Here is a 25152-nt window from a genome sequence, read left to right on the forward strand (position 1 = left end):
GAGAAAGGATTATAGGCGGAGTAAACAGGAGGAGAGGTCTGAGAAACAAAAAAAAAGAAAGACCCTGTAGCTGAAGTTGATTGATCAAGGAAGGTATATAGATTAGATCAGAAACCAAGAGGCAAATTACATTGGACCATTCAGGTCATTTTAAAATATTTGCCTTTTGCTCTAAGTGAGATAGGAAACCTTTGAAGGATTTTGATCAGGGAGAGTACTGGTCAGAGTTGTATCTTTAATAATATAAACCTGGATTTTTTGTTGAAAAAACTTACTAAAGAGAAGGAAAGCCCCAATGAAAAAGATGAGTTAGCAAAAGGATGATGGACCAAGGTCATAGCAGTGTGAGAACATGTCAGAATAGGGGTACAGTTTTATGCAAGTAGATCATATGAGGATGTGAGAAGAAGAAAGGAGAATCAATGTTGACTTCAAGATTTTTGCCCTGAGTAACTGAAAGGGTGTGGTTTCCATTATTGCCCATTAACTAATGTGAGAAGAACTACTGGAAGATGACATTTTAGGGGATGAGAGAGGAGAGGTTGGGAGTCAGTTTTGCAAATGTTAACTTGAGATATTTATTTATTAGATATCCAAGTGAACATATCAGTAGGCAGTTCTATATAAAAGTATGAGATCTGTGTAGGAGGTATAAATTTTGAAGCCTTCTACTTATAGATGGTAAATAAGATCATGGGACTGAAGGAGATAACCAAAGAAGTGCATGATGTCTTGAACCAAGGTAAGAAGATATTAGATTCTGATATATTTTGATGTAAATGGAAAGCCCAAGGACAGACCTCTAGAATACTTTAACAATACTGGCTTGGGAAAAGAGGAGGAAGCAGTAATAAAAAATGAGAAAGATCATCCAGAGAGATGTGGTAAACCAGGAAATTAAGTAGCAGGAAGCCGTTGAAGTAAGTATGTCCAGGAGAAGAGAGAAAGACCAACTGGGTCAAATGATGTGATAGAGAAATTAATGATCAAGGATCAACCTTTGCCTTTAGCAATATGAAGGTTGTGAATGCTCTGTGGATGGGGTGAAGTTGCATAGTATATAAGGAATAGGCGGACGGTAGTTACAGTCAGAAAACACAAATCTTTCGAAGAACTTTGCTGTAAAGAGGAGGAAAAATGGCACTAAAGGAAAAAGAAACAAGGGAGGAGTTTTTTCATTAATATGGGGAAAATAAGGTCTGAATTCTGGTGGGAATGATTTTGATAGAGTAGTAAAAATTGATTATGAAGGGATCAAACATTGAGTTTTGCTGAATGGAAACATACTGGAACAAGATTTTGTCCCTGCTCTCATGGAATTCACGTGCCATTTTCCCAACACTGTCTTCCAGCTTAAGAGAGTTCCTGATTAAAGATCATTTTATGACATTGATGGAGGAAATGGTGAGATATGAGGCTTTAGGAGAGTGCATGTCTGGTGATGTTTGAAAAAGTGTATATAAGGAGAAAACTTGCTGGACATTATGAGTTGAAAATGTTACCTGTTTGCATGGCTATGTGATTTTCTCTGAGAGCAGATAGCACTGTTGATGTGTGAATAGAAAAGACACATAGTCAAATTTTATGAGTGGGATTTTTCTGGGAAAACAGTGGAAAGGACAAAAAAAGTAAGGGGAGAATAGAAGCAGCAAGAAATGGTTCATCTATTAGAATGTGTGATTTATTACTAGGTTGGAAGGGGTCAGTGAATGAAAAAGACAATTCATAGGTTAGGAGAAAATGTAAAGATGAATGTTCTGGAGGTATACAAACAGTTAAAAATAATCAAGTATATAAAGTTTTCAGAAGGAGAAGATAGGATAACCAATATTTATAATTAAACAAGAAATTCCAGTTACTGTCAGGTCTAGAGTTTGATCTTCATTGTGGCATAGTTGAAATGGAGATATAGTTAAGGAATTGTGATGTAAGAGTGTTATATATGTTATCTATGTAAACAAATAGAAGTAACCCAGCGCAATAGCAGAATTTGAAGTGGAGCGGAGTATTGAGAGACAGCACATAAGTCACTGATAAATATCAGGTTAGGACTCTGGGGCTAGTACCTGGAAAGAGAATAAACAGAGGCACAACTGGGTAGCACAAACATCTGAGAAGGACACAGGTTTAAATAAGGGTGAAAGTTATTCAACCACTGCACATGTCTCATGATACCTTTCAAGATACTTTATAATGTTGGCTATGGGAAATGGTCATCATCCAGTTACAAGAGTCATAGGGAAACAAGATTAGGAAAAGCTAGGTTTCCAAGATACCACACTCTTATGGTTTTCTTTCTTACTTCCATAGCTGATCCTTTTCAGGCTGCTTTGAGTAACTTCTTCTGCCTTGAATTTGGTGTTTATCCTCTGATGAAGAAATTAATTTAATTATATTAATCATTGTATAAAAGCATGATTGTTTATTAGTTTAATATGGGGATCCTTTTTCTTTTATCGTGCTATCAATTTTAAATGAACATATTTTACATAACTCCAGTTTTCCAATAATATCGTGTCAGAGGAGAGAAGGTAGAAGGAATTCTGACTCTGATCTAAGACATATTAGAGGATACTTGTGTATTTTTTCATGCATTTGTATAAGATTTTATAACCCAGATGTTTGTGCATGCTTCTATTTATTCCCATCAAATATTATATGTATTCCCATTAGCTCCTCTTAAGCCATTCAGTTATTGTTCAAAATATCATCTGGGAAAAATACATGGATATATGCATCACATGAAATTTGCACTTAATATGTAGAGAATTTACTATAATGTATTACTCATAGTACATAAAAATTATGTACATCCAAGATGGAATTTGTTTTGTTTGTAATAATTACCCATAGGGCGAGTAAATTCGATATTTACTTATATCTATAACATCTTGAATATGTTTTAGTCTGTGGCACAGCCAAACCAATCGGTTCCAATGTAAAGGTGCATTCATCCATAATAGGTACAGCATAGACCGTAGGTCTTTTTATGAAATCTAAGTGACTCTGAGACGTACTTCTTGGGTTATCATTTGCTAAAGAATAGTAGCACAAAGGTAGAAACATTCCAAGTTTTCCTCAGAGAGACAAGGTCAGGATGAAGATGGGCTCAAGGGGAGATAATAATTCTTGAGTTGAGACTTGATCAGTGAATAAATGGAAGAGCATATAGTGAGAACAGTTAGAACAATGCACGGAGGCTGGAAAGGCTGTGACAATCCTGGAGGCAGGAAGAATTTTTCTGTCACTGGATCATCAGGTATATGCAGTAGATGGGTAGGCAGGACTATGGACAGTTAGCTCAGTCCAGAACATATTGAATCATGAGGGACTTTTACACCAGAGTGGAAGTTAGTATCTTAATCTATAGTTGATAGAAAAATTGAGCTTTCATTTTAAAATGAAAATATCATCATACTATTTCTCTGCCACTTTACACATACTTCCATTAGTGCTCATTATATTATATATTTTTTTTTTATTTTAAGTTTATATGTCAGTATTTCCCACCAGGTTATGACATGCTTGATGACAAGGACTGTAGTCCTTAATTGTAGTGCCTGGTGCATCGTATGGACTCGACAAATGTTTCTTAAATGAAATAATTTAGAATTAGATGTCCATCAAGGTCTTTTACATTTAAAAAATTCTCCAATTCTATAATTATAATTCTCAAAAATTCTTGGAGACTAAGATAATCAGAGGTAGAAAATGTCTTTAAACTGAAGTTTAAATAAAATCTTAGTGGAAGGCTTAGTGTATGTATATGTGTATTATTTTTTTTCTGATCATTCTCCAAAGTCTTTGTTTACTTCAGTGAACACAGCTTCATCATTAGCATTTTTTTATATCTTCAAGTTCTTCATAGCAGAGCTGTTTAACTCACTGAGCTATTTCAGGGGTTTATTTTTCTTTATTTGTACCTCACTAATTTTGAATATCAGGGTTAAATGTTATATGAATTAGTGTGTATTTTTTCTTGATTACTTATTTTTAACTGTAGCCCACATTCTCCTACTAAATTTAGAAAATCTTTCAATGATGAAATAGTTTCTTTGTTTCCTTTCTAGATAATATGAAAGAGGGTACTAAATTCAAATGGAATCTAACTACTCTTTCTTACCATAGTAATGGGTAAATGCTTATAAATTGTAATTTTGATCTGCATTGTAAATACCAGACAATATAATTTAAAACATTTTTACCAAGCTTCTTAACATTATGCTAATACAAAATGAATTGTGTAGTGTTTAAAAAGTTGTAATATAACGAAATGCAACAAACCATAATATTCCTTCCTCTAATGATGTATCAAAGTCAACTGATTTACCCACCATCTTTTACTTATGTGTATCCTGAGGAATACTTTACATTAAAAACCAAAGACTAGATCTTTCGCTGAATTCCATGGGCATTTTGATCACACCAAATAAATCTTCTGGTGCCACCTATGGAGTGGGGGGGCGGGGGTGAAGGGCTGAGTAGGTATTCACACAAACCAGAATGTAAACCTCCTTATATGCTGGAATAACCATGTGGAAGTTTTGTTCAACATTCACATACCGCCCCACCACCACCACCAAAGAGAAAGTGCAAAAGAACAAAAGTCATTTTGACTTGAGCCAATGAACTCACCATAAGCTATATAGCTCAAATGCAATTTCTGAAGATTTATTATTTACATTTGAGACACTTGGTCTAGGAGCTGTTTCTTTCAGCTCAGTTTTAGCACTACACATGTCATATCCCTTGTATCCCAATAAGTATCCAGCATACATGAAAGATTCTTCAAAAGCCAACTCAGGCCTCAGAAAACTCATACTTACTCTAAAAACACAAAAGAAATATTTACAGAAAACAGCACACCGATACAATCATTGTATTTTACTCATAAATTTCTCACAGTATTTTGCAGATTTGGTATGTATAGCTTTATGTTTGCTTTTATACAAACTGAGCACATCATTGCTTTCAGGTTTCAAAGGGATCCGGTCCTGTTTGGAAGTGGCAGAGGCATGTGTAGGGGATGTGTTCTGTAATGCACAGTTGGCCCCTTACCTTAAAGCTTGTTCAGCAAATGGAAATCTGTGTGATGTGAAACACTGCCAAGCAGCCATACGGTTCTTCTATCAAAATTTGCCTTTTAACATTGCCCAGATGTTGGCTTTTTGTGACTGTGCTCAATCTGATATACCCTGTCAGCAATCCAAAGAAGCTCTTCACAGCAAGCCATGTGCAGTGAACATAGTTCCACCCCCTACTTGCCTCAATGTAATTCACAGCTGCCGAAATGATGAATTATGCAGGTGAGTAAAAACACGCATACCTTACTTTCTTATTTCGGCACCTTATTTGTTACAGTCCAGTCCTAACACTTGATCTCATTACGTTAGCTAGAATTCCCACCATCATCCAACATGGTGTAAATAAAGCCAGACAATTCTTATTTTTGAATCTATGGTGCATGTGTAGTATCCATTTTTGAAATTCAAATGCAGAACAGGTTTTTGGAACAAAGAAATTCAGTCTGTCAAGATTTAGTCCCATCAAATGGCATTATTAAAATTATATATTCAAGTTACTAAGCCTGGCTTGTATGTCAACTTGTTTGTTTTTCTACATGACTTCATAAGACTGTTACACTTTATAGAATTCTGTCAAAGTGACTCTTCAAAAATAAATCCATTTTGTCTTAGGCTAGAGGTAAGAAAAGAATAGGTGAATTGTGGATAGTTAGGGCATCCCCAGCTCATGATTATCAGAAATATACTCGTTCTCCTCTCTCCAATTGCATATCCTTGATTTTCCCAGGAGAGTAAGGTTAGTCATGTATTCATTTATTCAAGAAATATTTATCAATCACGTACTACTACTTTAACATGGGTATACATCTGTGTGCAAAAGAGACAAAGATGCCTGCCCTTATGGAGCTAGTGGGGGAGACAGATGATAAATAATAAATATAATAAATAAGGAAAGTGTATTATATTATAAGGTAATAAGTGTTCTGGAGGAAACAAAGAGCAGGATAAGGGGGATTGAGAATGGAACAGAAAGGGTTGCAATACAAGGGTGGTCCCAGAAGGGAGCATTTACCAAAGACTTGAAGAAGGTGAGGGAATGGGCAAGTCAATATCTGAGTCAAGTGTTCTGTGACAGTTTTAATTTGGTGAGTTCCTAAAAGAGATTATGCTTTTGAACTAATCCATAATTGTGACTGTGGGGCCCTTTTGATTGGGCTACCTGAGTAAGGCGTGACTCAGGTTGGGTCTCCACCATCTTTACTGGAGCTTTCTATAAATGGAGACAGAGAGAAAGGCACAGAAAAAAAAGAAGCTGCCATTTTTTTTCTGCCATGTGAGAGAAAGGAAAAAGGAGAGGGAGGGGCCTCCAGGTTTGAAAGCAGCTGCGGAAAGGCAGAGAATCCCTGAAAGACTGAGAGTGGTCCCAGACTCTGGAATCAGCAGAGCACAGAGGCACAGAAAGAGGTCCCTGAGGTGCTGGACCCATGGAGCAGCTCAAGGCTGAGGAGACAAGCCCAAATGCCTGATTGCCATGTGGCAGGATGCCAGGATAACAAGTAGCTGACTTTGGTGAGAAAGCATCTCTGCTGGTGCCTTGATTTGGAAATTTCATAACATCAGAACTGTAAGCTTTTACCCCAAATAAAATTCCCTTTATAAAAGCCAACCCATTTGTGTACCTTGTGTTGGCAGCCCTGTGGCAAACAAAACATATTTCCAAGCAAAGGGACCAACCAGTGCAAAGGTCCTGAGGAAGAAGTGTGTGTGGCATGTTCAAAAAGTGGTGAAAGTGGGTGTGCAAGGGGAAGAGCAGTAGGAAACCAGGCTAGAGATTTACCTGGATGGTGTGCAGGGAGGCCCAAATAACTCAGGGCTTTGAGAGACACTGTAAGGAGTTCAGCTTTTACTGTGAGTGAAATGGGAAGACACTGGAGGCATTTGAGCAGAGGCATGGTTGATCTAGCTCGCTTGTTAAAGACTTTCATTCAGGAAACTCATAGACTACGCCTATGCAAGTAACTAACTGCTTTGGAAACCATGATTATAATTTAACACTCACATAGCTTTTTCTTTCTCTTACAATGATTTTCATTAGCATATTTTCTCATATACTCAATATGAATTTATCTTTGCCTGGTCAGAATTAAACAAGTAGAGCCTTCCGGACAAGAAAATAAGATGGAGCAAAGAATGAGAACACTGGATAAATTTGATGAGCCAAAGCTACTTGTAACATTGATGTTATCACGTTGAAGGAGCTGTATTTAGCAACCAGCATTAAAACCTAGGAAATCCTTTTATTAGAATTCACTTTTTTTTTCTTTTGTGGGTAATTCTTCACATTAATTTGTTTGCCAGTGCCTTCTATTAGTGGCTGCTTTACTTACATTTATTCAAATGAAAAAGCTCCATATATAGCAAACTCTTTTAAAGAGTGTTAAAAAAAAAAAAAAAACTTTTGTGTGATGACTTAGGGAAAGGTTTTTCATGCTGCTTCAGCGACTTGCAAGTGACCTGAAGAATTTAATGACATTAACTTCCCCAGTGGGATGATTCTTGGTAAAATGATTTCTTTTAGCCTTTTAATTATTTCATTCTCTTACTCTCAGATAAAATATTAATTCTAACCTGCAGAATAACTCGATGTCTTGCAAACATTTGTCAAAAAACGGCAACTGCTTCTCTGAAACACATATTCTGCGAGGTAAAGTGTAAAGATCTAAGCAGAGTGCCAGAGCACCGATTTATTGTTTCAACTTATCATACTGTATGTCAAGTTTCTAAAGTTCCTTAAGGTCAATGACAAGAAAACATTTGTCATAGTAGATTGCCAACACGTGTTTTTAGTTGTAAACAAAATAATACATAATCAATGAAATATGGTAAATATGTTTGGTTTTCTCACATCACAACTAAGAGTACAAGTAGAATATTCTTTTTCTCTATCCTGCTCTTATGTCATCTTTCATTTACTTTCATTTCATTTATACTAACAACAAAATCTAATAAAATTTTAATCAGTGGGGGGCATCTTTTTTTAAAATAATGATCCCTGTGTATATATGACAGATTTCTCCAAGATGGGTACCCAACAATGCCTGATTCCAGTGCCGAGGCTACCTCACCATCCTTAGGTCTTTTGCACTCAACCTTCAGTCTTCACAGTGTGATATATCTGAGTTTCCCTATTAAATAAGATATTTTAATTGTAAGTGATAAGAAGTGTTGCTACAGTCCTTGAGAAGCCCTGTGATGGATTATGAAGCACCCACTCTGCATTAATCTCACTTTGCATCAGTGTCTTCCCAGATGGACTGGTACAGAGTTAGTGATTTTCCGTAACAAGAACTCCTAGATTTAACCACTTCTCCAGAGTGCCTGATGCAGGCGCTGGAACATAGCAGGCACTCAATAGATACACTTCTGTTCCCTCCATTTTTGAATATCTTGCACTTACATAATTTTTATACTGTTATGAAGTTTCTATCTTTCTTGGATTAGTACAGAGGGTAAGGACTGTGTGTCTTCAATTTCCTTTCACCATGTTGAAATTGCCCCTTAATGAATACTTTATAGTGGTGATGGAATTATTATATTAGTAGTAAATGTAAAAAGATAAATCCTGTCATTTTCCCCAAGCAAATTTTGCCTTTAGGGAGCTTTCCATCATTTATATTAAATTATTATCTTCAGTAGGATATTAAGCCCTTTATCATCTACCTTTTTGCAAAAGAGCAGTTCATGGAGCAAAGGAGGGCACATGGTTTTCAAAATACAATTTTTGTCCCTGCTCTAGCTTTCTCAGTTCACCATGGTTTTTGAGACTCTTACATATTTAAAGGCCGAAGAAGTCAATATACAGCCGTTTTTCAGTTAATTTTTGTCTAATATCCACTAGGAGCTGAGATTATATTTTACCCTTTATAAATGTTTAGGAACTTACTGGAAATTATAGTACATTAAATTGTCATATGAATGAACTTAGTGGAGAGAGACTTATTTCTCAGAAAAAAAAAATTCTAACTACTTTTTACTTTTTAAAAGTAAAACTACAGAAGTTATACTTTATTTCAGTGCTCATGGAGTATTTACCAAGTTTGACTATATATTAGGTCACAAAGGAAAACAACAAATTCTGTGTGTAGAATTTATACAGAACACACCCTCTTACATTTTTCAATGTGACTAGAATTTAAGAACAAAATAAAAACAAATTATTCAAACTTCTTTTTAAAAAATTACTCATAAATTCTTCATTGGTGGAAAAATAAATCCAAATAAATTGCAGACAATCAAGAAAATAAGGATAATAAAAACACTATATATCAAACCATTTCAAACTTAAAATAGAATTTCTATAATATAAAAAATTATAATTTCAAATGATTTAGGTAGCTCTCATAACTGATAACTTTAGTGTTTTTGGTTTATGATTAAATATTTTTCTGTTTATTATTTTGGCAAAATTTCTGAATGAAATAACTCCTACCATGCAACTTATACTTAGTAAAACAAATGAATAATAAAAGATAAATGGTACATAGATACAAATTTATACCTTATCAATTTCCTATATGAACATAAATATATACATGTATTTAGATGTCAATTTCATATTGTAAATAACTCTTAAAAGCATTAGAGGAGTATATGTATTCTTCTATCCTCAGAATTACATGTCCAGAGAATTTTTAGCATTTCTTGAAATATTTAAATATATAATAAAAAGTGTATTTCCTTACGATTCCTTAAAATAAGAAATTAAAGAAAACAATATACTTTATGTCTTTTAGAAGAGTAGCAACACATGGATAAATAAGATCATGACAAACTCATTTACTCAGAGGATTTTCATATATATTTGGCAATGATAATGACCTATTCAAAAAAGGGTATAAAGCAATATAGGGTAATAAATATGAAGCTGGAAGATTTACATCCTTGGATCTATTGTGAAGAATATCTTCTTCCTGTGAACATTTAAAAAATGAAATTATTTTACTTTTTCCAGACTTTTATAAAAGCTATTACAGTGAGCATCGAATATGTATTCAAAAAAGTTATGAATGGGCATGGTTTCATGGCTTATCTTTGTAATTAAATAAACTCAAAAGATTTTGCTTTAAAGTATTTCTTGCTGCCAAGAATCTCAAATCACTTTGAATGCTTAGAATTTTTGAGAAAGAGACAGTACTTTACATCCTGTGGTAAAACTGGCTTGAAAGGTCAAGTGCCTTTATGAAATCACTTGATATGAGGCCATGGCAAGTGCCAGCCACAAAACCACAATCTGCTGAAAAAAAATTAGAATCAGTCATCAACCACTGAAATTAGTAATGAAGTAAAAATCACCGAGTCCCTATCCTCATCACAAAAGGAAAATAACTCAGGAGGTCCCTTTACTTTTCTTCCTTCCACACACTCAATTGGTGTGTTTTAGTGTACACACTTAGTTTTCAACTATGTACCAGCATTCAGGAAACAGTTTGTTTTATGTCAGTCATTCATTATGTAAGGCAGCACCCCATGTTAACCTGACATGTTATTCGGAAATTAATTCCTCTTCTTAACTCTTTCTTTAGGAGGCGTTATAGAACATTTCAATCAAAATGCTGGCAGCATGTGACTGGAAAGTGCCATGAAGATGAGACTTGCATTAGTAACTTAAGCAAGCAGGATTTCACTTGCTCAGGAAATGACGACTGTAAAGCAGCTTATATTGGTACCCTTGGGACAATCCTTCAAGTGCAGTGCACCTGTAGGGCCATCACGCAAAGTGAAGAATCTTTGTGCAAGGTTTACCAGCATATGCTTCATGGAAAATCATGTTTCAGTAAGTTTCCCAAATAAAGTTGCCATAAAACATATCTATTATTTTTGTTTCTGTCTATAGAGCTCAAAGTAGTAATCCAGCACCAAAAATTTACTCTGGAAAGGAACTTTATATTTGCTATTCCATTTTAAGCTTTATTGATTATATTTTGTACCATTTTCTGTTTAACTAATTTTTACTAAAACATTTGAGTGGTACATGCTTTAATTTACATGATGGGTTTCTTCTTGTTATCATTTATTGATTTCAATATGATAGCTCAAATAGTTTATCCTATCAGACAACTGATTGTATCAGTTACTTATTTTTGAGTAACAAATCACTCCCAAATTTTGTGATTTATCATAATAACAATTGATTTGCTCATAATTCTGCACACTGGGCTTAGCTGAGGATGAGGAGAAGGGGTCTTCTGATGGTCGTGCCTGGCGTCATGCATTAGTTACAGTCACCTTGAAGCTCATCTGAAATTGGATGGTCCATCCAAGATGGTGTTCAGCAGACACTGTTAGCTAGGATGTCTTAGTTCTCCTCTATATGGCCCCTTCAGAAGGGTAGTCTGGGTCTTTTGCATGATAGCAGCAGTAGTACAAGCAGCTAAGTCTCAGTTAATAAGTCCTTATCAAGGGCCAATTTCTGTCACATTTCCTGACGAAACAAATCATATGACCAAACAAGTTCAAAGTGGGAGAAGATGGAACAGGGATATGAATATTGGCAGTAGCATTTCTCAGAGGTTATTGATGAAACAGTCTACTCTACCTTTTAAAAATATATTTATCCCTGGATTTAGTTTTTTCCTTTGGTCTTCAATAGATCTGCTCATCTACTTGTAATAATGGGGTGGAAATCACATTTTTGAAGGTATTTGTTTATTCTGTTTTAGGGCTAAGCAAACTGGGATTTGGGAATTTAAGTAATTTATCCAGAATTTCATAGTGAGCAAGTAATAGAGCAGGGAATTGTCTATGAGTCTTATAGAAAGAACCTAAGTGATCAATCATGTAGTAACTTAAGACCCCTCCATTATCCACCTTCAGGGACAGTCCATGCAACCACCATGTCTGAAGATCCCCCAGGTCCCTAAGCCTCTACTGGTAACCATCTAACCTGCAAGCACCATTCCCAGGAGGAAATGATGTCTCCTTAGTGTTTCATAGCAAATCGAATCTTTGTATTTATGGAAAATGCTTGATTCTAGTTTTCTTTACAGATATTAGAAGAGACACACTAGGCAATGTGATCAAAATTATGATTTGTAATGCATTAGGTAACAGACATAAATCTCAAAATGTGTGGTTTTGATTATAACAGAGCTCTCCATGGAAACATTTCTATAATTTCTATAATTTCTATAATTAGTCCAACAAACATATTTCAATTGAAATCATAATATGAATAGGAGAATTGCAGCATTACACATGTTGAGTCATATTCTTTATAAACAATCTTCCTCTCTGATTAACATTAGGTGGTCAGTTCTGTTGGAACTAAAAATACTTACAATGAATGGCTTATTGTATTACAGCAGCAAATAACAAATGACAAAATAAACTATCAGCAATATATTCTGTTACTTTACAACGGTTATTTATAAATAGCAGTGGCTTCTAGATATAGTAAATGGTATTCAAAAACAACAATGAAAAAATGTAATCCTTCCTCTTACTGATAACTCAGTTTTCTGGGTATAAGCTCCCTAGAAATGCCAATGCAAACATCGTAATTCTAGTTCCAAGCCTGGCTTTCTCCCAAGTACTTTTAATTATTCTTGTATTTTATTTTTATTGTATTTGGACACTCTAAGTTATATTGAGCAAATATATCCATGAAAAGATGGAAAAAAATATTGATAGACAGTAAATGTGCGATTTAAAAATTCATAAACAATAAAGTGCTATGTGAATATTGCCTAAAAGTAATTTAAAATTTTTCAGTTTTCTTCACTCACCTAGTAAGATAAAATTTTTTGAGGTTTTCTCCTTGAACCTACTAAAGCTAGGAATTATGTTCTAAAATCAGGAGTTTCAAATGATTATATCATTTGATTATATCAGGATTATATCATTTAAGGAACCTCAGTGGCCTTCAATCACAGTTCTCAGTACTTGAATTAATAGGAAAAGTTTCAAATGAAAAGCAAAAACCAAATCATAGGCCTAGTAAGTTCTAACAAACCCTTATCCTCTACCCCAAGTATATAGAGGCATGAGGTTATTTTTTTGATGAAGTATCTTCTTTAACCATTGTCCCCTGACATCCCATCAGCCCACACTCTCATACATTTTCAAGAAGATCCATCAATACTTTATGTTTCCAAAACCCTTTCATTTCTGCTCATTTTGCCAATAAGAAAGAGAATTGAGAAGAACTGAGAGGACAGTTAAGGAGGTTTTTCATTTTGCCATGCCTGTTTGGCTTAGAAGTATTGTTTTTCAAACTCATTTTGATCTAAGCCATAGTAAGTAATGCATTTTACTTTAACATTTTATGTGCAATGTACTCTTTATTATTATTATTATTTTCCTTATTCCATTCTATTAATTTTTTACAATGTTGAATACTCCCCAGTGAATTGATTTCCTATCTCACTAATGGGTTGTTCTCAGCAGTTTGAAAAATGCTTGCTTAGAGCATAAATTCATCTGGAAATAATCTACATTGAAGTATCCAAGCCAGAGTCTTATAATAATTACAAATGATTATGGAGCATCTAGCATTTATTGAGTGCTTATTTTATGTCAAGGGTCTTACATTTTCTTATTTAATGCCAACAACTGTACGAACTACACTCTATTATTTTCTCAGTTTTGCACACAAGGAAACTGAAAGCTAAGCCAAGCACATATATGATGGCTTTATTATTTTAAAGGCTGCCGAGTATCCTACAGTACACAAACACACATACACACACACACCTGTCTTAGTTTGACTATTTTGTGAACCCCAGAAAATTATGTTCTTACATTGGTCCATTCCTGTGGGTGTGAGGCTGTTGTGAATCTTGGATTGATGGGATTCAGCTAAGGGCCATTTGATTAGATTACTCCAGTAGGGTGGATCTTAATCCTTTTACTGGATTCCTTTATAAAGGGAGGAATACCAGAATGTAGTTACCGAAAAAGGCCACAGAGACAGAGAGGAAACCACAGAAGCTGAGGAGAAAGCCATGATTGCAAGAAGCTCACAGTTTCAGAACTGTAAGCTTGTAAGTTAATAAATCCCCATTGTAAAAGTCAACACATTTCTGGTATATTGCCTTGGCAGACTTCAGAAAACTAAAACAGTACCATAATTTGTTGAAATAGTCTCCTATTAATGTGGACATTTAGGTTGAATGCAATTGCCTATTATTTTAGACATCACAGCAATAAATGCTGTGAATTTTTGTTGGCATTTCTATAGAATTGATTTTGAAGAGTGTAGTTACTAAGTCAAAGGATTTTTTGCATTCTTATATTTGGTAGAAAGTTGTAAAAATGTTTGTTCCAATTTACATTTTTAATAAAAATATCTCATTGTTTTAATTTGCATTTTATTATAAATGATGCTGAGCACCTTTTCAGTGGTTTGCTGGGAATATTCTATTTATTCTTATGTATTCATATCTTTCCCCTAAAACACCCTGCTTCTTTTGCTATCAGTAAGTTATATTTTATTGCTTGTGTCAGACATTTATATGAACTTATAAGGATTCTCTAACCTACATATGTCTTCCAATGATCCCAAACTCATGGTCTCTTATGGCAAAAGTGGTAATGTGGATAGAGCACATACCTAGGTATATCATAATCTTAGGTTAAGTCTTGAATCTGTCATGCATTATCTGTATTATGTAAGGAGGAAACTATTTAACATTTCTTTTTTAAACTTTTATTTATTTATTTAAAAGAAGCTTTAGATTACATAATTGTTACATAAAAAATATAGGGGGATTCCCATATGCCCCACTACATACCCCTCCCACACTTTTCCACATTAACAACATCCTTCATTAGTGTGGCGCATTTGTTCACATATTGAAGCATTGCCACTAACTATGGAATACAGTTTACACCTCTTTACATGTCTTGAATATTAAGTAATTCTTTCTCAACTAGATCATTTCCTTTGCCTTTTTCAAAGGTGATTTTATTGAATTAGGAAATGTTTACCAAAGGACACTTATGATATAAATATAAAGGCTAATGTTATCCACCATCACTTTAAGAAAGAGAACATTGCCATTCTCTTTAAAGTTCCCTGAGCCCTTCCACATCATATCCTGTTCAAAAGTCAAAAGTAACCAACTCCCTGAATTTTTGTGTCTTTTAAAATCCTTTGCTTCTCTTTCTATTATTACCACATATGGTTTGAATGCTAATCAATCTAGTAGTTTTCTATCTTTTTGAACATTATCTCAATGGAATCACATGGCCTGCTTTTTTTTCCCCCAAGTTCTTTTCCTGAATTGAAGCCATGCTGAGGAATATATCTAGGAACCTTTACAGCTATGTGATATTCTACTGCATAAAAATACCTTCAAGTGTATTTATTCACGCTACTGCTGGTGTCTTTGTCTCTCTTTTTTTTTTTTTTTTTTTCGCTATTACAAATAGTGTTGCATGAACATTCCCTTACCTTCCTCCTGGTACATAAATGCTGAATATTCTCAAGGGCAGTGGTTCTCAGTCTTAACTGAATATGACAGTCACCTGAGAGTTTAAAAATTCTGATACCCAGGCTAGACCCTCAACCAATTACATTGTATTAACTGAAAGAGGCAGGAGGATGGGCTCCAGGACCCTGAGGTTAGTGAAGTCACATGTGGCTTTGTGCTCGAGGAGCCCCAAGCATGGGATTTCATGCACTGCAGTCACAGCCTTGAATCTTTAAATTTATGCTTTGTACATAAAGTCCAGTCACTCAGTGGAACAAGTGCAAGTAGCTTGCCACCTCATCTCTTATGAGGTCCCAGCTTCACCGGGTTCCCCATTTCCAGACAGTTGATTTTTTTATATGATATTGAGCCCTCCAATCCATGGGTGTATAGTTTCTTTGGTGTCTTTCAAAAAGATTTTTGTATTTTCTCCATGAAAGTCTTTCTCAACAATAATTTTCTTGCATAACTTTGGTTATAATGATTTCTAGGTATTACTAAATATTAGTCATGCTTCGAAATCTTATCTTTTTGAAATTATATTTTCTAATCTTTGTAGTTGGAATATAGAAATGTAATCATTTTTATACATGAATTTGTATACAATGACATTTAAAAATACTCATAAATTCTAAAAAATTATTGAATTATTTTGGGTTTCTTATGTAGATAATCATATGTTTTTGAATAATTATGATTTTGTTTCCTCCATTCAGTGCTCACACCTTTCTTTTGGCTCTTCCTTCCTCCTTTCAATGCCTAGGACATACAGAAAAAAATATTGAACATAAGGAGAGATAGTGAGCATCCTTATCTTATTCCTGATATTAAAGGGAATTTTTTCAACATTGTTTTAGTTTCCTAGGCTGCTCCAGCAAATACCCTGAAATAGGTTGCCTTATACAATGGGAATTTATTAGCTTACAGTATTGAGGCTAAGAAAATGTTTAAATCAAGGCATCATCAAGGTGTTGCTTTCTTCCTGAATACTGGCTGCCACGATTCATGACTCCTCTGCCACAAGGCAAGATACAATTAGCTTATGCCGGTCTCTCCCTTTTCTTCTGGGCCTTATTTCTTTCATCTTCCTGTTTTCCTGGCGCTCTCTTTTTTCTGTCTTTCCTTCTCTTATAAAGGATTCTAGTAATAGGATAAAACCCATGCTGAATGAGGTGGTTCACACCTTAACTGAAGAAGCCTCATCACAAGATCCTACTTACAATGCCTTTACACCCTCAGGAATAGGTAAGAGTAAGAACATAATTTTCTGGGGTATAAAAAGCTCCAAACCACCACAACCAGTTTACCACTTTTATTTGTTATAAGTTTTTTTTAATATACCTTACATGATAATAAGAAAGTTTTCTTCTACTTCTAGTCTCCAAGTAGCTTTTTAAAAATGAATGCTGAATTTTATTAAATGCTTTTCTACATTTGGGAAAAAAACATGTATTTTTTTCATTTTTAGTCTTTTAATATAGTGAGTTATATTAGGTGATTCTTTTCATTCAACAAAACTGGAAGTCTTGGAAAAGCCCAACCTGTTCATGATGTATTATTTTTATCATTATGTATTTCCTGGATTTGGTTTGTTAATGTTCTGTTCATCTGTATATATATGAAAAATTTAGTGTAGAAATTAAGAGAATAGATTTCAGAGAAAACCTTTTGAGTTGAAGCATTTGTCACTTTTTAGCTAAACAAACATAGGCAAGAACACAGAATTTTTCTGTTTCCTCAACTCTAAAATAGGGATAATAAAAGTATTTAGTTTTATTGTTGTAAGCATTTACACAGCAATATGACAAAAGTTTAGAGGAGTACCAAACAGAACAGTATGTACTGAATAATAATTGCCTAAAATAATAGATGTTGTTATTAGCAGTGCAATTGGATTATAATCTTTCTAAGTGTTGCTGGTCAGGTTCTATTGTAAAAAAAATACTGGTATTTCTTGAATATTTATAGAATTTACCAACTGTACCATCAGAGTTTCTGATGGTCATTGCAGGAAAACTTAAATACTATATCAATTTATTTAATGATTATGGGTATTTGGGTTTTTTATTATATTGCAAATCAGTTATGACAGTCAATTCAATATTTTCTTTCATATGGCCTAATCAGATTTAATCCTGGTCTACCCCTACAGGGAAGACATATTTTTTGGTGTGCAATCTTTATATGGAAATGGTGCCAATCTATAATACTCTAATTTGATATCCTCTGAGCTTTATTTCTTGTCTCCTATAACCAATGAGACCAGAGGTTTACCTTAAAGTAAAAACCTGGTTGGTTATTCCCATTTCTCTCTTAATTCAATGTTTCCCTTTCAGTATCCCTTACTCAATTTCCAATTTGTTGATACATTGAAAATTTTTAATACAGAATTTTCTTCAGCATTTCTCAGTCATTTTCTTTTGGAAGAGTGACCGGTCAAGGTGCATAGTTTGTCATTCTACCAGAAATAGAAGTAGTTTAATCATTTCTGAACCCACTCAAGTATCTTTGCATAAAAACAACAACAACAAACAAAAAACCAATAACTATTGGCCACTTGTCTCCTCCCCTTCACAGCCAGATTCTCAACAGAGTTACCCACGTTGCCCCTGTTCCTTCCTGTCTCTCACACTGATCCACCCACTCCAGTCTGGGCTCTGGGTAGAGCCCGTCACAGAAGCAGGCTATGTTATCAATTATTACTTGGCTATCAACCACTATCCACATCAGGGATCCCCCAAATCCTTTCCTTACTAGGATTTTAAATACTTTTACAGAACAATTGGATACTTTTACTTTCATAAGACACTATTTTTTTTTCCTCTTGACTTTTACTGCCCTGATCCCTCTTAGTACTCCTTCTACATCTCCCTCTAGGCATGTCTAATTGGCCAATTAATATCAGTTTGCTCAAGGCTCAGGTCTAAGCTTCTTACTAGAGTCACTTTATTAACTACTCTTATAACTTATCCAGGCCCACAGCACTGTCACCTCAAATTAATTTAAAAACCTACATCTTTGGTGCAGACATCTTTTCTAAGCTTCAGACTCAATTATCTAGTTGCCTACTGGATATCATCTTTTGGACGTTACAACAGTGCTGGCTGACATAATAAACAAGCTCCAAAATCTCAGTGGTTTTGCACAGGGGAAGTTTATTCTTTGGTAACTTAAAGTCCAACCCGCATTAAGGGTAGTCATTTAGAAGACCACCCTCCCTCCACTTCTGCTTCTATCTAGGAGCTCAAAATTTTTATCATTCAGCTGCAGAATGAGGAAAGAGAGTATAGAAGTCATACAAGAGCACTTATGATTCAGTAGTGGAGCCAGTGTACAACATCCATACTTGCATTCCACTAGCTACAGCTCAGTCACATGACCACAACCATCTGCAAGGGAATCTGGAAAACATGATCTAGCTCTGTGTCAGAAGGAAAGGCAAATGTGTTTATTCAATAATCAGTATGTTTCTATCACCATTTACCCTTCCTTTGGCCAAATAGCCATTCCACTCTTCTCCTTACACAGAGAACTTGCCACTCCTTCCCCAAAGGAAATAACACAAGTTTTATCCAGTCACAGTCACCAGCTCAAAGGCAGAATCTTTAGGTCATGTTCCATCTAGATGTGGTACCTTGTAGTAGACAAACCACCATGAACTATGAATTAAAAAGATCATTCATCACCACTCCCAACACACACATAACTATATACCCATACACACATATACAGGGGTGGAAAAGGGACTTCAACAGAACTTCAATAAAATCTATTCAAAATAGGGGATAATGGAAGAAACCTATGTAGACTTCCCTAATTAGGTCTGGAATCTACTATTTGAGAAGAATTCCCTTATCTATTATCTTCTGTGGCCCACATTTTGCCTTCTGAAAGTTTTCTCCTTAACTACTTTCCTTCATGGCTATCTCTGAAATTGGTTTGGGGAAGTGTGCCTGGCTTGGGAAACAGGGAGCTATCATAGACCATCTCCTGTGCAAAAAGTTTAAGGACTTAAAAATAGTTTAAACAGGTATAATCACTAAGTACAAAAATAATCACAGACTTTTGACAAGTAGGCTGGATGGCTTCTTTAGCAACATATTTCCTTAAAATTACAGTGAGTTGCTAATCTATTTCCTTTTTTTGTCAGTTCCATGTGCCAGTATCTTCAAAATAAAAAGTGTTTTCTTGACCTAGGTTCAAATCTGCTTTATTTCCTTGTTTCCTCACACCTATCCTCTGTCTCTAATTTAATGACTTACTTAAGGAAATCTGTACAATAGACTTACTTGAAAAGGCAATACCCTTAGTCTGATTCTTGCTACATAGCTGAGCCAATTTTTTAAAAACTCGGAAATACAGGGCCTTTATCACTCAAGATATTACTTGTCTATGTCTTACTTTTGGGGATCTAGAAGCAGTTGGTATTTTCAATACTTACTTTAATTCCTTTTATCTGTGCTTGAAAACTAGCGAGTTTCTACCTGAGCTGGTATCTTTACTGTACAACATATCACAATGCTGTCAAAGAGTATTCAACTCATTGAGAGGGAGCTTAGATTCCATGGGGCAGATGAATGGAACTATCTTAATTGCATTTGTAGACTCTCTCTGTTCCTCGAAATGGTCGTTGTCCATCATCATCTCCTTGTTAGTTGTCCTGGGTGAGTCCAATGAACTGGAGAGGAGGTATTGCAACATTGTTGAGATTCAGGGCCCAACTGACACATGGACAGCCCAAAGATTTAAATCTCTTGGAAATATGCCTATCAACTCTAGTACTAATAAACCTTGACCAAAAGGGGGAAAGGGTAAAGCCAAGTCAGATTATGTCAATAACTTTTTAATGTTGTTCCTTCCAATCCTCTGACCAACTAACTAAGCAATTTACCACTGTTCAGGTGTCTCCTTGTCACCATTTCTCTCTTGATAGAAAGTGAACAATCACCAAGTACTGCTCCCACTCTTTGCCTGGGAAGGATCTCCCTTCACCATTCTCCTCTAGCACACCTCTAAGTTTGTAGTGTGGCAGCTGTGCATTCACAGTTAGCACCAATAGATTGTGTTCATCCTTCTGGAAACCAATGACCTAAGGGTACTGATAATTCCCAGTAGCATGTCAGGAGCTATATTTCGAAGAAAAAGAACAGCATGGCCTTGTTCCAGGACCCCAGGGGTCTGTGTTCTAACTTTCCTATTCAGAGCTTGCCAAGACACCACATACCACCCAGAGAACGCGAATGAGGTAAATCTACATACAGTGTCTGTTAAGTATAGTTATTCTATACATGTTAACCATCCTGACTTTTCCAAAGGGTATTGATTTATTTTTCTGATACATTTCAAAAATGAGAGATATCCATATGAATTTCTATATTGATGTTTCACTAAAAGTCGGTTGTTCCCCCAACCCTAGTGGGAACAATATTTCCATTACTCGTGAAGACTTTGATGGTCACAAAGACAGTCCCAAACCATTGAGAAGATGGACATTGATTTATTGGTTCTCAAACCTGCTAATCCTCATAAATACCTAGAGAATTTGTTTTAAAAAATGGATATTTGGCCCTATCTCCAGAAATTCTAATTCAGGGTCTGGGATGCAGCTCAGAAATCCATATAATTTAAAAAATCACTCAGGTGGTTCTGATTTTCAACCAAGTTTGGGAATCACTGTTTTAATACACATGTGGAAAAAACCTGGTTACCAGCTATAGGTCCCACAGCCCCTTTTCACTCACACCTCTCAGAGAATGAGAAACGTCTGTGCTCAGAAAGGTAAGACCATTCAGTTCTCAAGGTGGTCTGTTTCACCTCATTGTCTAAAACAACTGTTGGTTCACATTAGCCACTCAATAAATAGTGAATAAATGAATGAATGAGTGAGCGAACAAACCAATCTCTACCATATCTCTGTGGGAGCACTATTCTTTGAATGCCATTTTTTAAATTTCCTTAATTAGAAATCTGCTACTAATACCACTTCCTTTTAAGAGCACAAATCCTTTGTTTCCACTTAAGCTGGAATTTTCAATTCGAGTATTTGAGCAAAAAGAATAAAGAATTAACAAGACTAGGCTGCTACTATCCATTTTAATAAAAACCTTTCAAGTCCCTGCTATTTTTCCAACACTTCTCCTCTTTATAGGTCTACTTTCAAAAAGTCTGAGTAGTAGGAAACTATTTTACATTTGATCCTCGGGGAGCAGCAACACTGTAAATAAGCCAATGATCATAACACAGTTTTGCTCTTCAATGGGTACTTCTCCCTAACAATCTTTGACAGAATTTGTTCTGTCTGTTATTATATAAGGAAAACAGAAGATTGTTCCCAATAGAGTGTGTGAACCAGCCGGCTCTATTGAATGTTAACATAAATACTCCTAAAAAGTGTATAGTTTTTTCAGAAGCTTTAATAAAGAGGCTGGGTGATTAGTACCTGTTTCTACCACTATTTTTTTCATTGCCCTACATCTCATCCATCTGTCTATTGATGCTTCATCTTAGATAGCAAGATTGCCATTAAGGCTGTTTTATTCATCTGACTTGCCTGCATTCAATGGATAGATGATTTATTTGGCTGCATTTCATCTGGCCTTACAACATTTCATCTATTTTCAGTGAAGGTGTGATCTAAAAATAACATTCCATTAGTGAATATTTTAATAGAAAGTCTTTTAAAGGCACCCATACATGTGCAGGATGTGCATAATACAGTTATTTTTTTCCAAACTGCAAAATTTTTGGACTTATTTTAGCTAAGTAATGTAAAGTGTGCAAAATGGAATAATTCAGGTCCAAACTTACTTTCATCAATTTTTTTTGCTTTAATTTTTATTGTCAACTGATCACTGGCTACCTGAAAGAGGACAGTGGAGCTAAGTGAATTGTGAAAGATGTTTCCATTACAAAACTCTGTCTTTTTTACTCTGTGTCTGTCTCATGCATGTGGGCACACACACACACGCATACACCCCACCTTCTCTTACAGCCAATTCATGTAAGTTAGTATTCCACAAGCTTTATGTTAAGTTTTGGCTTTTAAATAAATCACTTCATCTAGCCAAAACCACCGACTTTTTCTTGGTTTCTACACAAAAACCTAATTCAAGTCCGGTTTCCTTCAAATTCAGTCCAGGTGCTAAAAAAGTCTCTCGGTTTTCCAAAGAACATTCAATAGAATTGCTCCACTCTATATTCATACTTATGCCATGGTTTTTAAACCATCCAGCATTTTCTATTTTCTGAATCAAAGTGGTTCCATGGTGAATTTTTGGTTGACTGAAGTAATAGACCTTCACATATAAATATATGCTTTTCTTTTTAGAAATCAGTGATTATTCTTTTAGGATCTTGTTTTTCATTATTTGCAAACTCTTTTTAATTCTTTAGGGAAAAGACATGTTAAGCTTTAAGTTAGCAGTAAAATGATTAACAAAAACAAATAAACCATTTCTTCAAAAAGAGTTTAGTTATTACTCAATATAAAAATGGGGGTACATGGTAAATCCTGTAACATTTGGCTTTTATGCCATTTAAGTTATAGACTTAGAATTTTGCATCTTCAGGTTTGGCCCTCAATGTATTTAACCTTTAATAGCTTTAAACTCTAAAAGATATACAAAGTACTCTTTCTCTTCTTCTACCTTCCTTCCTCAGCCTCACTCTTGAATTTTGAATTTAAACAATGATCATCAGTAATCTCTCTAATAGTCAAATGTCATTTTTGGGATTGTTTATAAACCTTATTAGAGGCGGCGGACTTGGCCCAGTGGTTAGGGCGTCCGTCTACCACATGGGAGGTCCGCGGTTCAAACCCCGGGCTTCCTTGACCCGTGTGGAGCTGGCCCATGCGCAGTGCTGATGTGCGCAAGGAGTGCCCTGCCACGCAGGGGTGTCCCCCGCGTCGGGGAGCCCCACGTGCAAGGAGTGCGCCCCGTAAGGAGAGCCGCCCAGCGCGAAAGAAAGTGCAGCCTGCCTAAGAATGGCGCCACCCACACGGAGAGCTGACACAACAAGATGACGCAACAAAAAGAAACACAGATTCCTGTGCCGCTGACAACAACAGAAGCGGACAAAGAAGACGCAGTACATAGACACAGAGAACAGACAACTGGGGTGGGAGTGAAGGGGAGAGAAATAAATAAATAAAGTTATTTAAAAAAAACCTTATTAGAGAGCATAGTCTTAGAGAGGCAATATAACACCAGAATGTCTAGGTTCAAATAACATCTCCATCATTTACAAGATAAGTGACCAAGAGCAAGCTAGTCACCCTTTCTTTACCTCAATTTCCAGTCTTTGAGATGGAAATATAATAATTTTAATAGCCATACCTACTCCATAATGTTGGTGCAAACATTATATCAGTCAATTCATGTAATGAAGTATCTGACACACAGTAAATTTCACTAAGTATTAACTCTTAAAAGCAATATGTATACAGGGACATGGAAAATCACATGAGCAATTTTTGAGCAATCATTATGATATCACACAGGTGGTATGGGAAGACAGTATCATTTCTGGAAGATCTATGGTATTACATTTTCTAGGATAATAACTTTGTAAATATGCTATCTTTAAATAATTTTAGGGTCACTGATGAACTAGAGAACTCAATCTCAAATTTCATGTGCATAAGAGTTACGACAGGATTCTGTTAAAATAAAGGCTCTGATTCTCTTGGTTTGGGATGGGGTTTAAGATTTGCATTTCCATCCAGCTCTAAGGTGATGCTGATGCTGTTGGACTGAAGATCAACATTTTGAGTGGCAAGGACCTATATGCTAGATGATCTCTTAAGGAATTTAAAATTATTTTTTTAAAAATTGTGCATATATACACATATTTATATGTATATATGTTCATACATATATATATATATTTGAACACACACATCTGTCAACTACTGAGAAATAGACCAATCTAATTGACTTGATGCCATAATTTCCTAAAATTCTTTTTGAGATAGAGGCTTCAAGCAATAGTTTCCAAACTTAGCTACATCAGAATACACAGATCGAGGGTTCCCAACTCCCAAGTTCCTGGTTCAGTAGCCCTGAGATGGAACTTGGATATTTGCATTTCTAACAAGTGCTTGGGTGATACTCGTACTACTTGTACAGGCACCTCACTTTGAAAATCACTGATTTAGAGTAGTCATTGATTCATTCATGAAAATTATCCAGACCCTGGCAGCATTCTCTTTACTTGAATATCATAAGTATACACTGCTTTACTTTTTACTTTCATAGAAGGAGCTTCAACATGATTCCTAAGTGTCTTTCAATTTGCTTACCAAGTCACTGGAGCAAAAGCTCTCCCTGCCTCCCATTTGTAGCCAGGCAAAAAATCCTCCCCAGACTTAACAGGAAAAGATGAACTTGTTTGGATTAAATAATAGGACAACAAAGCCTATCTTTATTAAGTATATGCAAATTATTAATATATTCCAGATGAATTAGTACCAAAATTGTCATGTTATAAACATGAAAAAGTAAGCTTGCATCACTAGGAGAACTCACATTGAACTCACAATTTTACAATTCATATTGAGATAACCACTGACTTGCCAGATTAAAGTCAAGAGCTATAAAACACAAGACTGTAGCATCACTTGAATATCCAAATACCACACGATAACAATCAGTGAG

At 35.3% G+C, this 25152-nt stretch overlaps 1 protein-coding gene across 1 annotated transcript in view; it reads left to right on the plus strand.

Moving 5' to 3' along the window:
* The window catches only part of GFRAL (GDNF family receptor alpha like), a 64214-nt gene that overhangs the window by 13907 nt on the left and 25155 nt on the right, over positions 1–25152 (plus strand). The window contains exons 4-6 of the mRNA XM_004453641.2: positions 4071–4127; positions 4976–5306; positions 10607–10857. Of these exons, the coding sequence (XP_004453698.2) occupies positions 4071–4127; positions 4976–5306; positions 10607–10857 (639 nt within the window). The remainder of the gene's footprint in view (positions 1–4070; positions 4128–4975; positions 5307–10606; positions 10858–25152) is intronic.

The sequence above is a fragment of the Dasypus novemcinctus genome, chromosome 11 (assembly GCF_030445035.2).
Source record: "Dasypus novemcinctus isolate mDasNov1 chromosome 11, mDasNov1.1.hap2, whole genome shotgun sequence".
Lineage (NCBI taxonomy): Eukaryota > Metazoa > Chordata > Mammalia > Cingulata > Dasypodidae > Dasypus > Dasypus novemcinctus.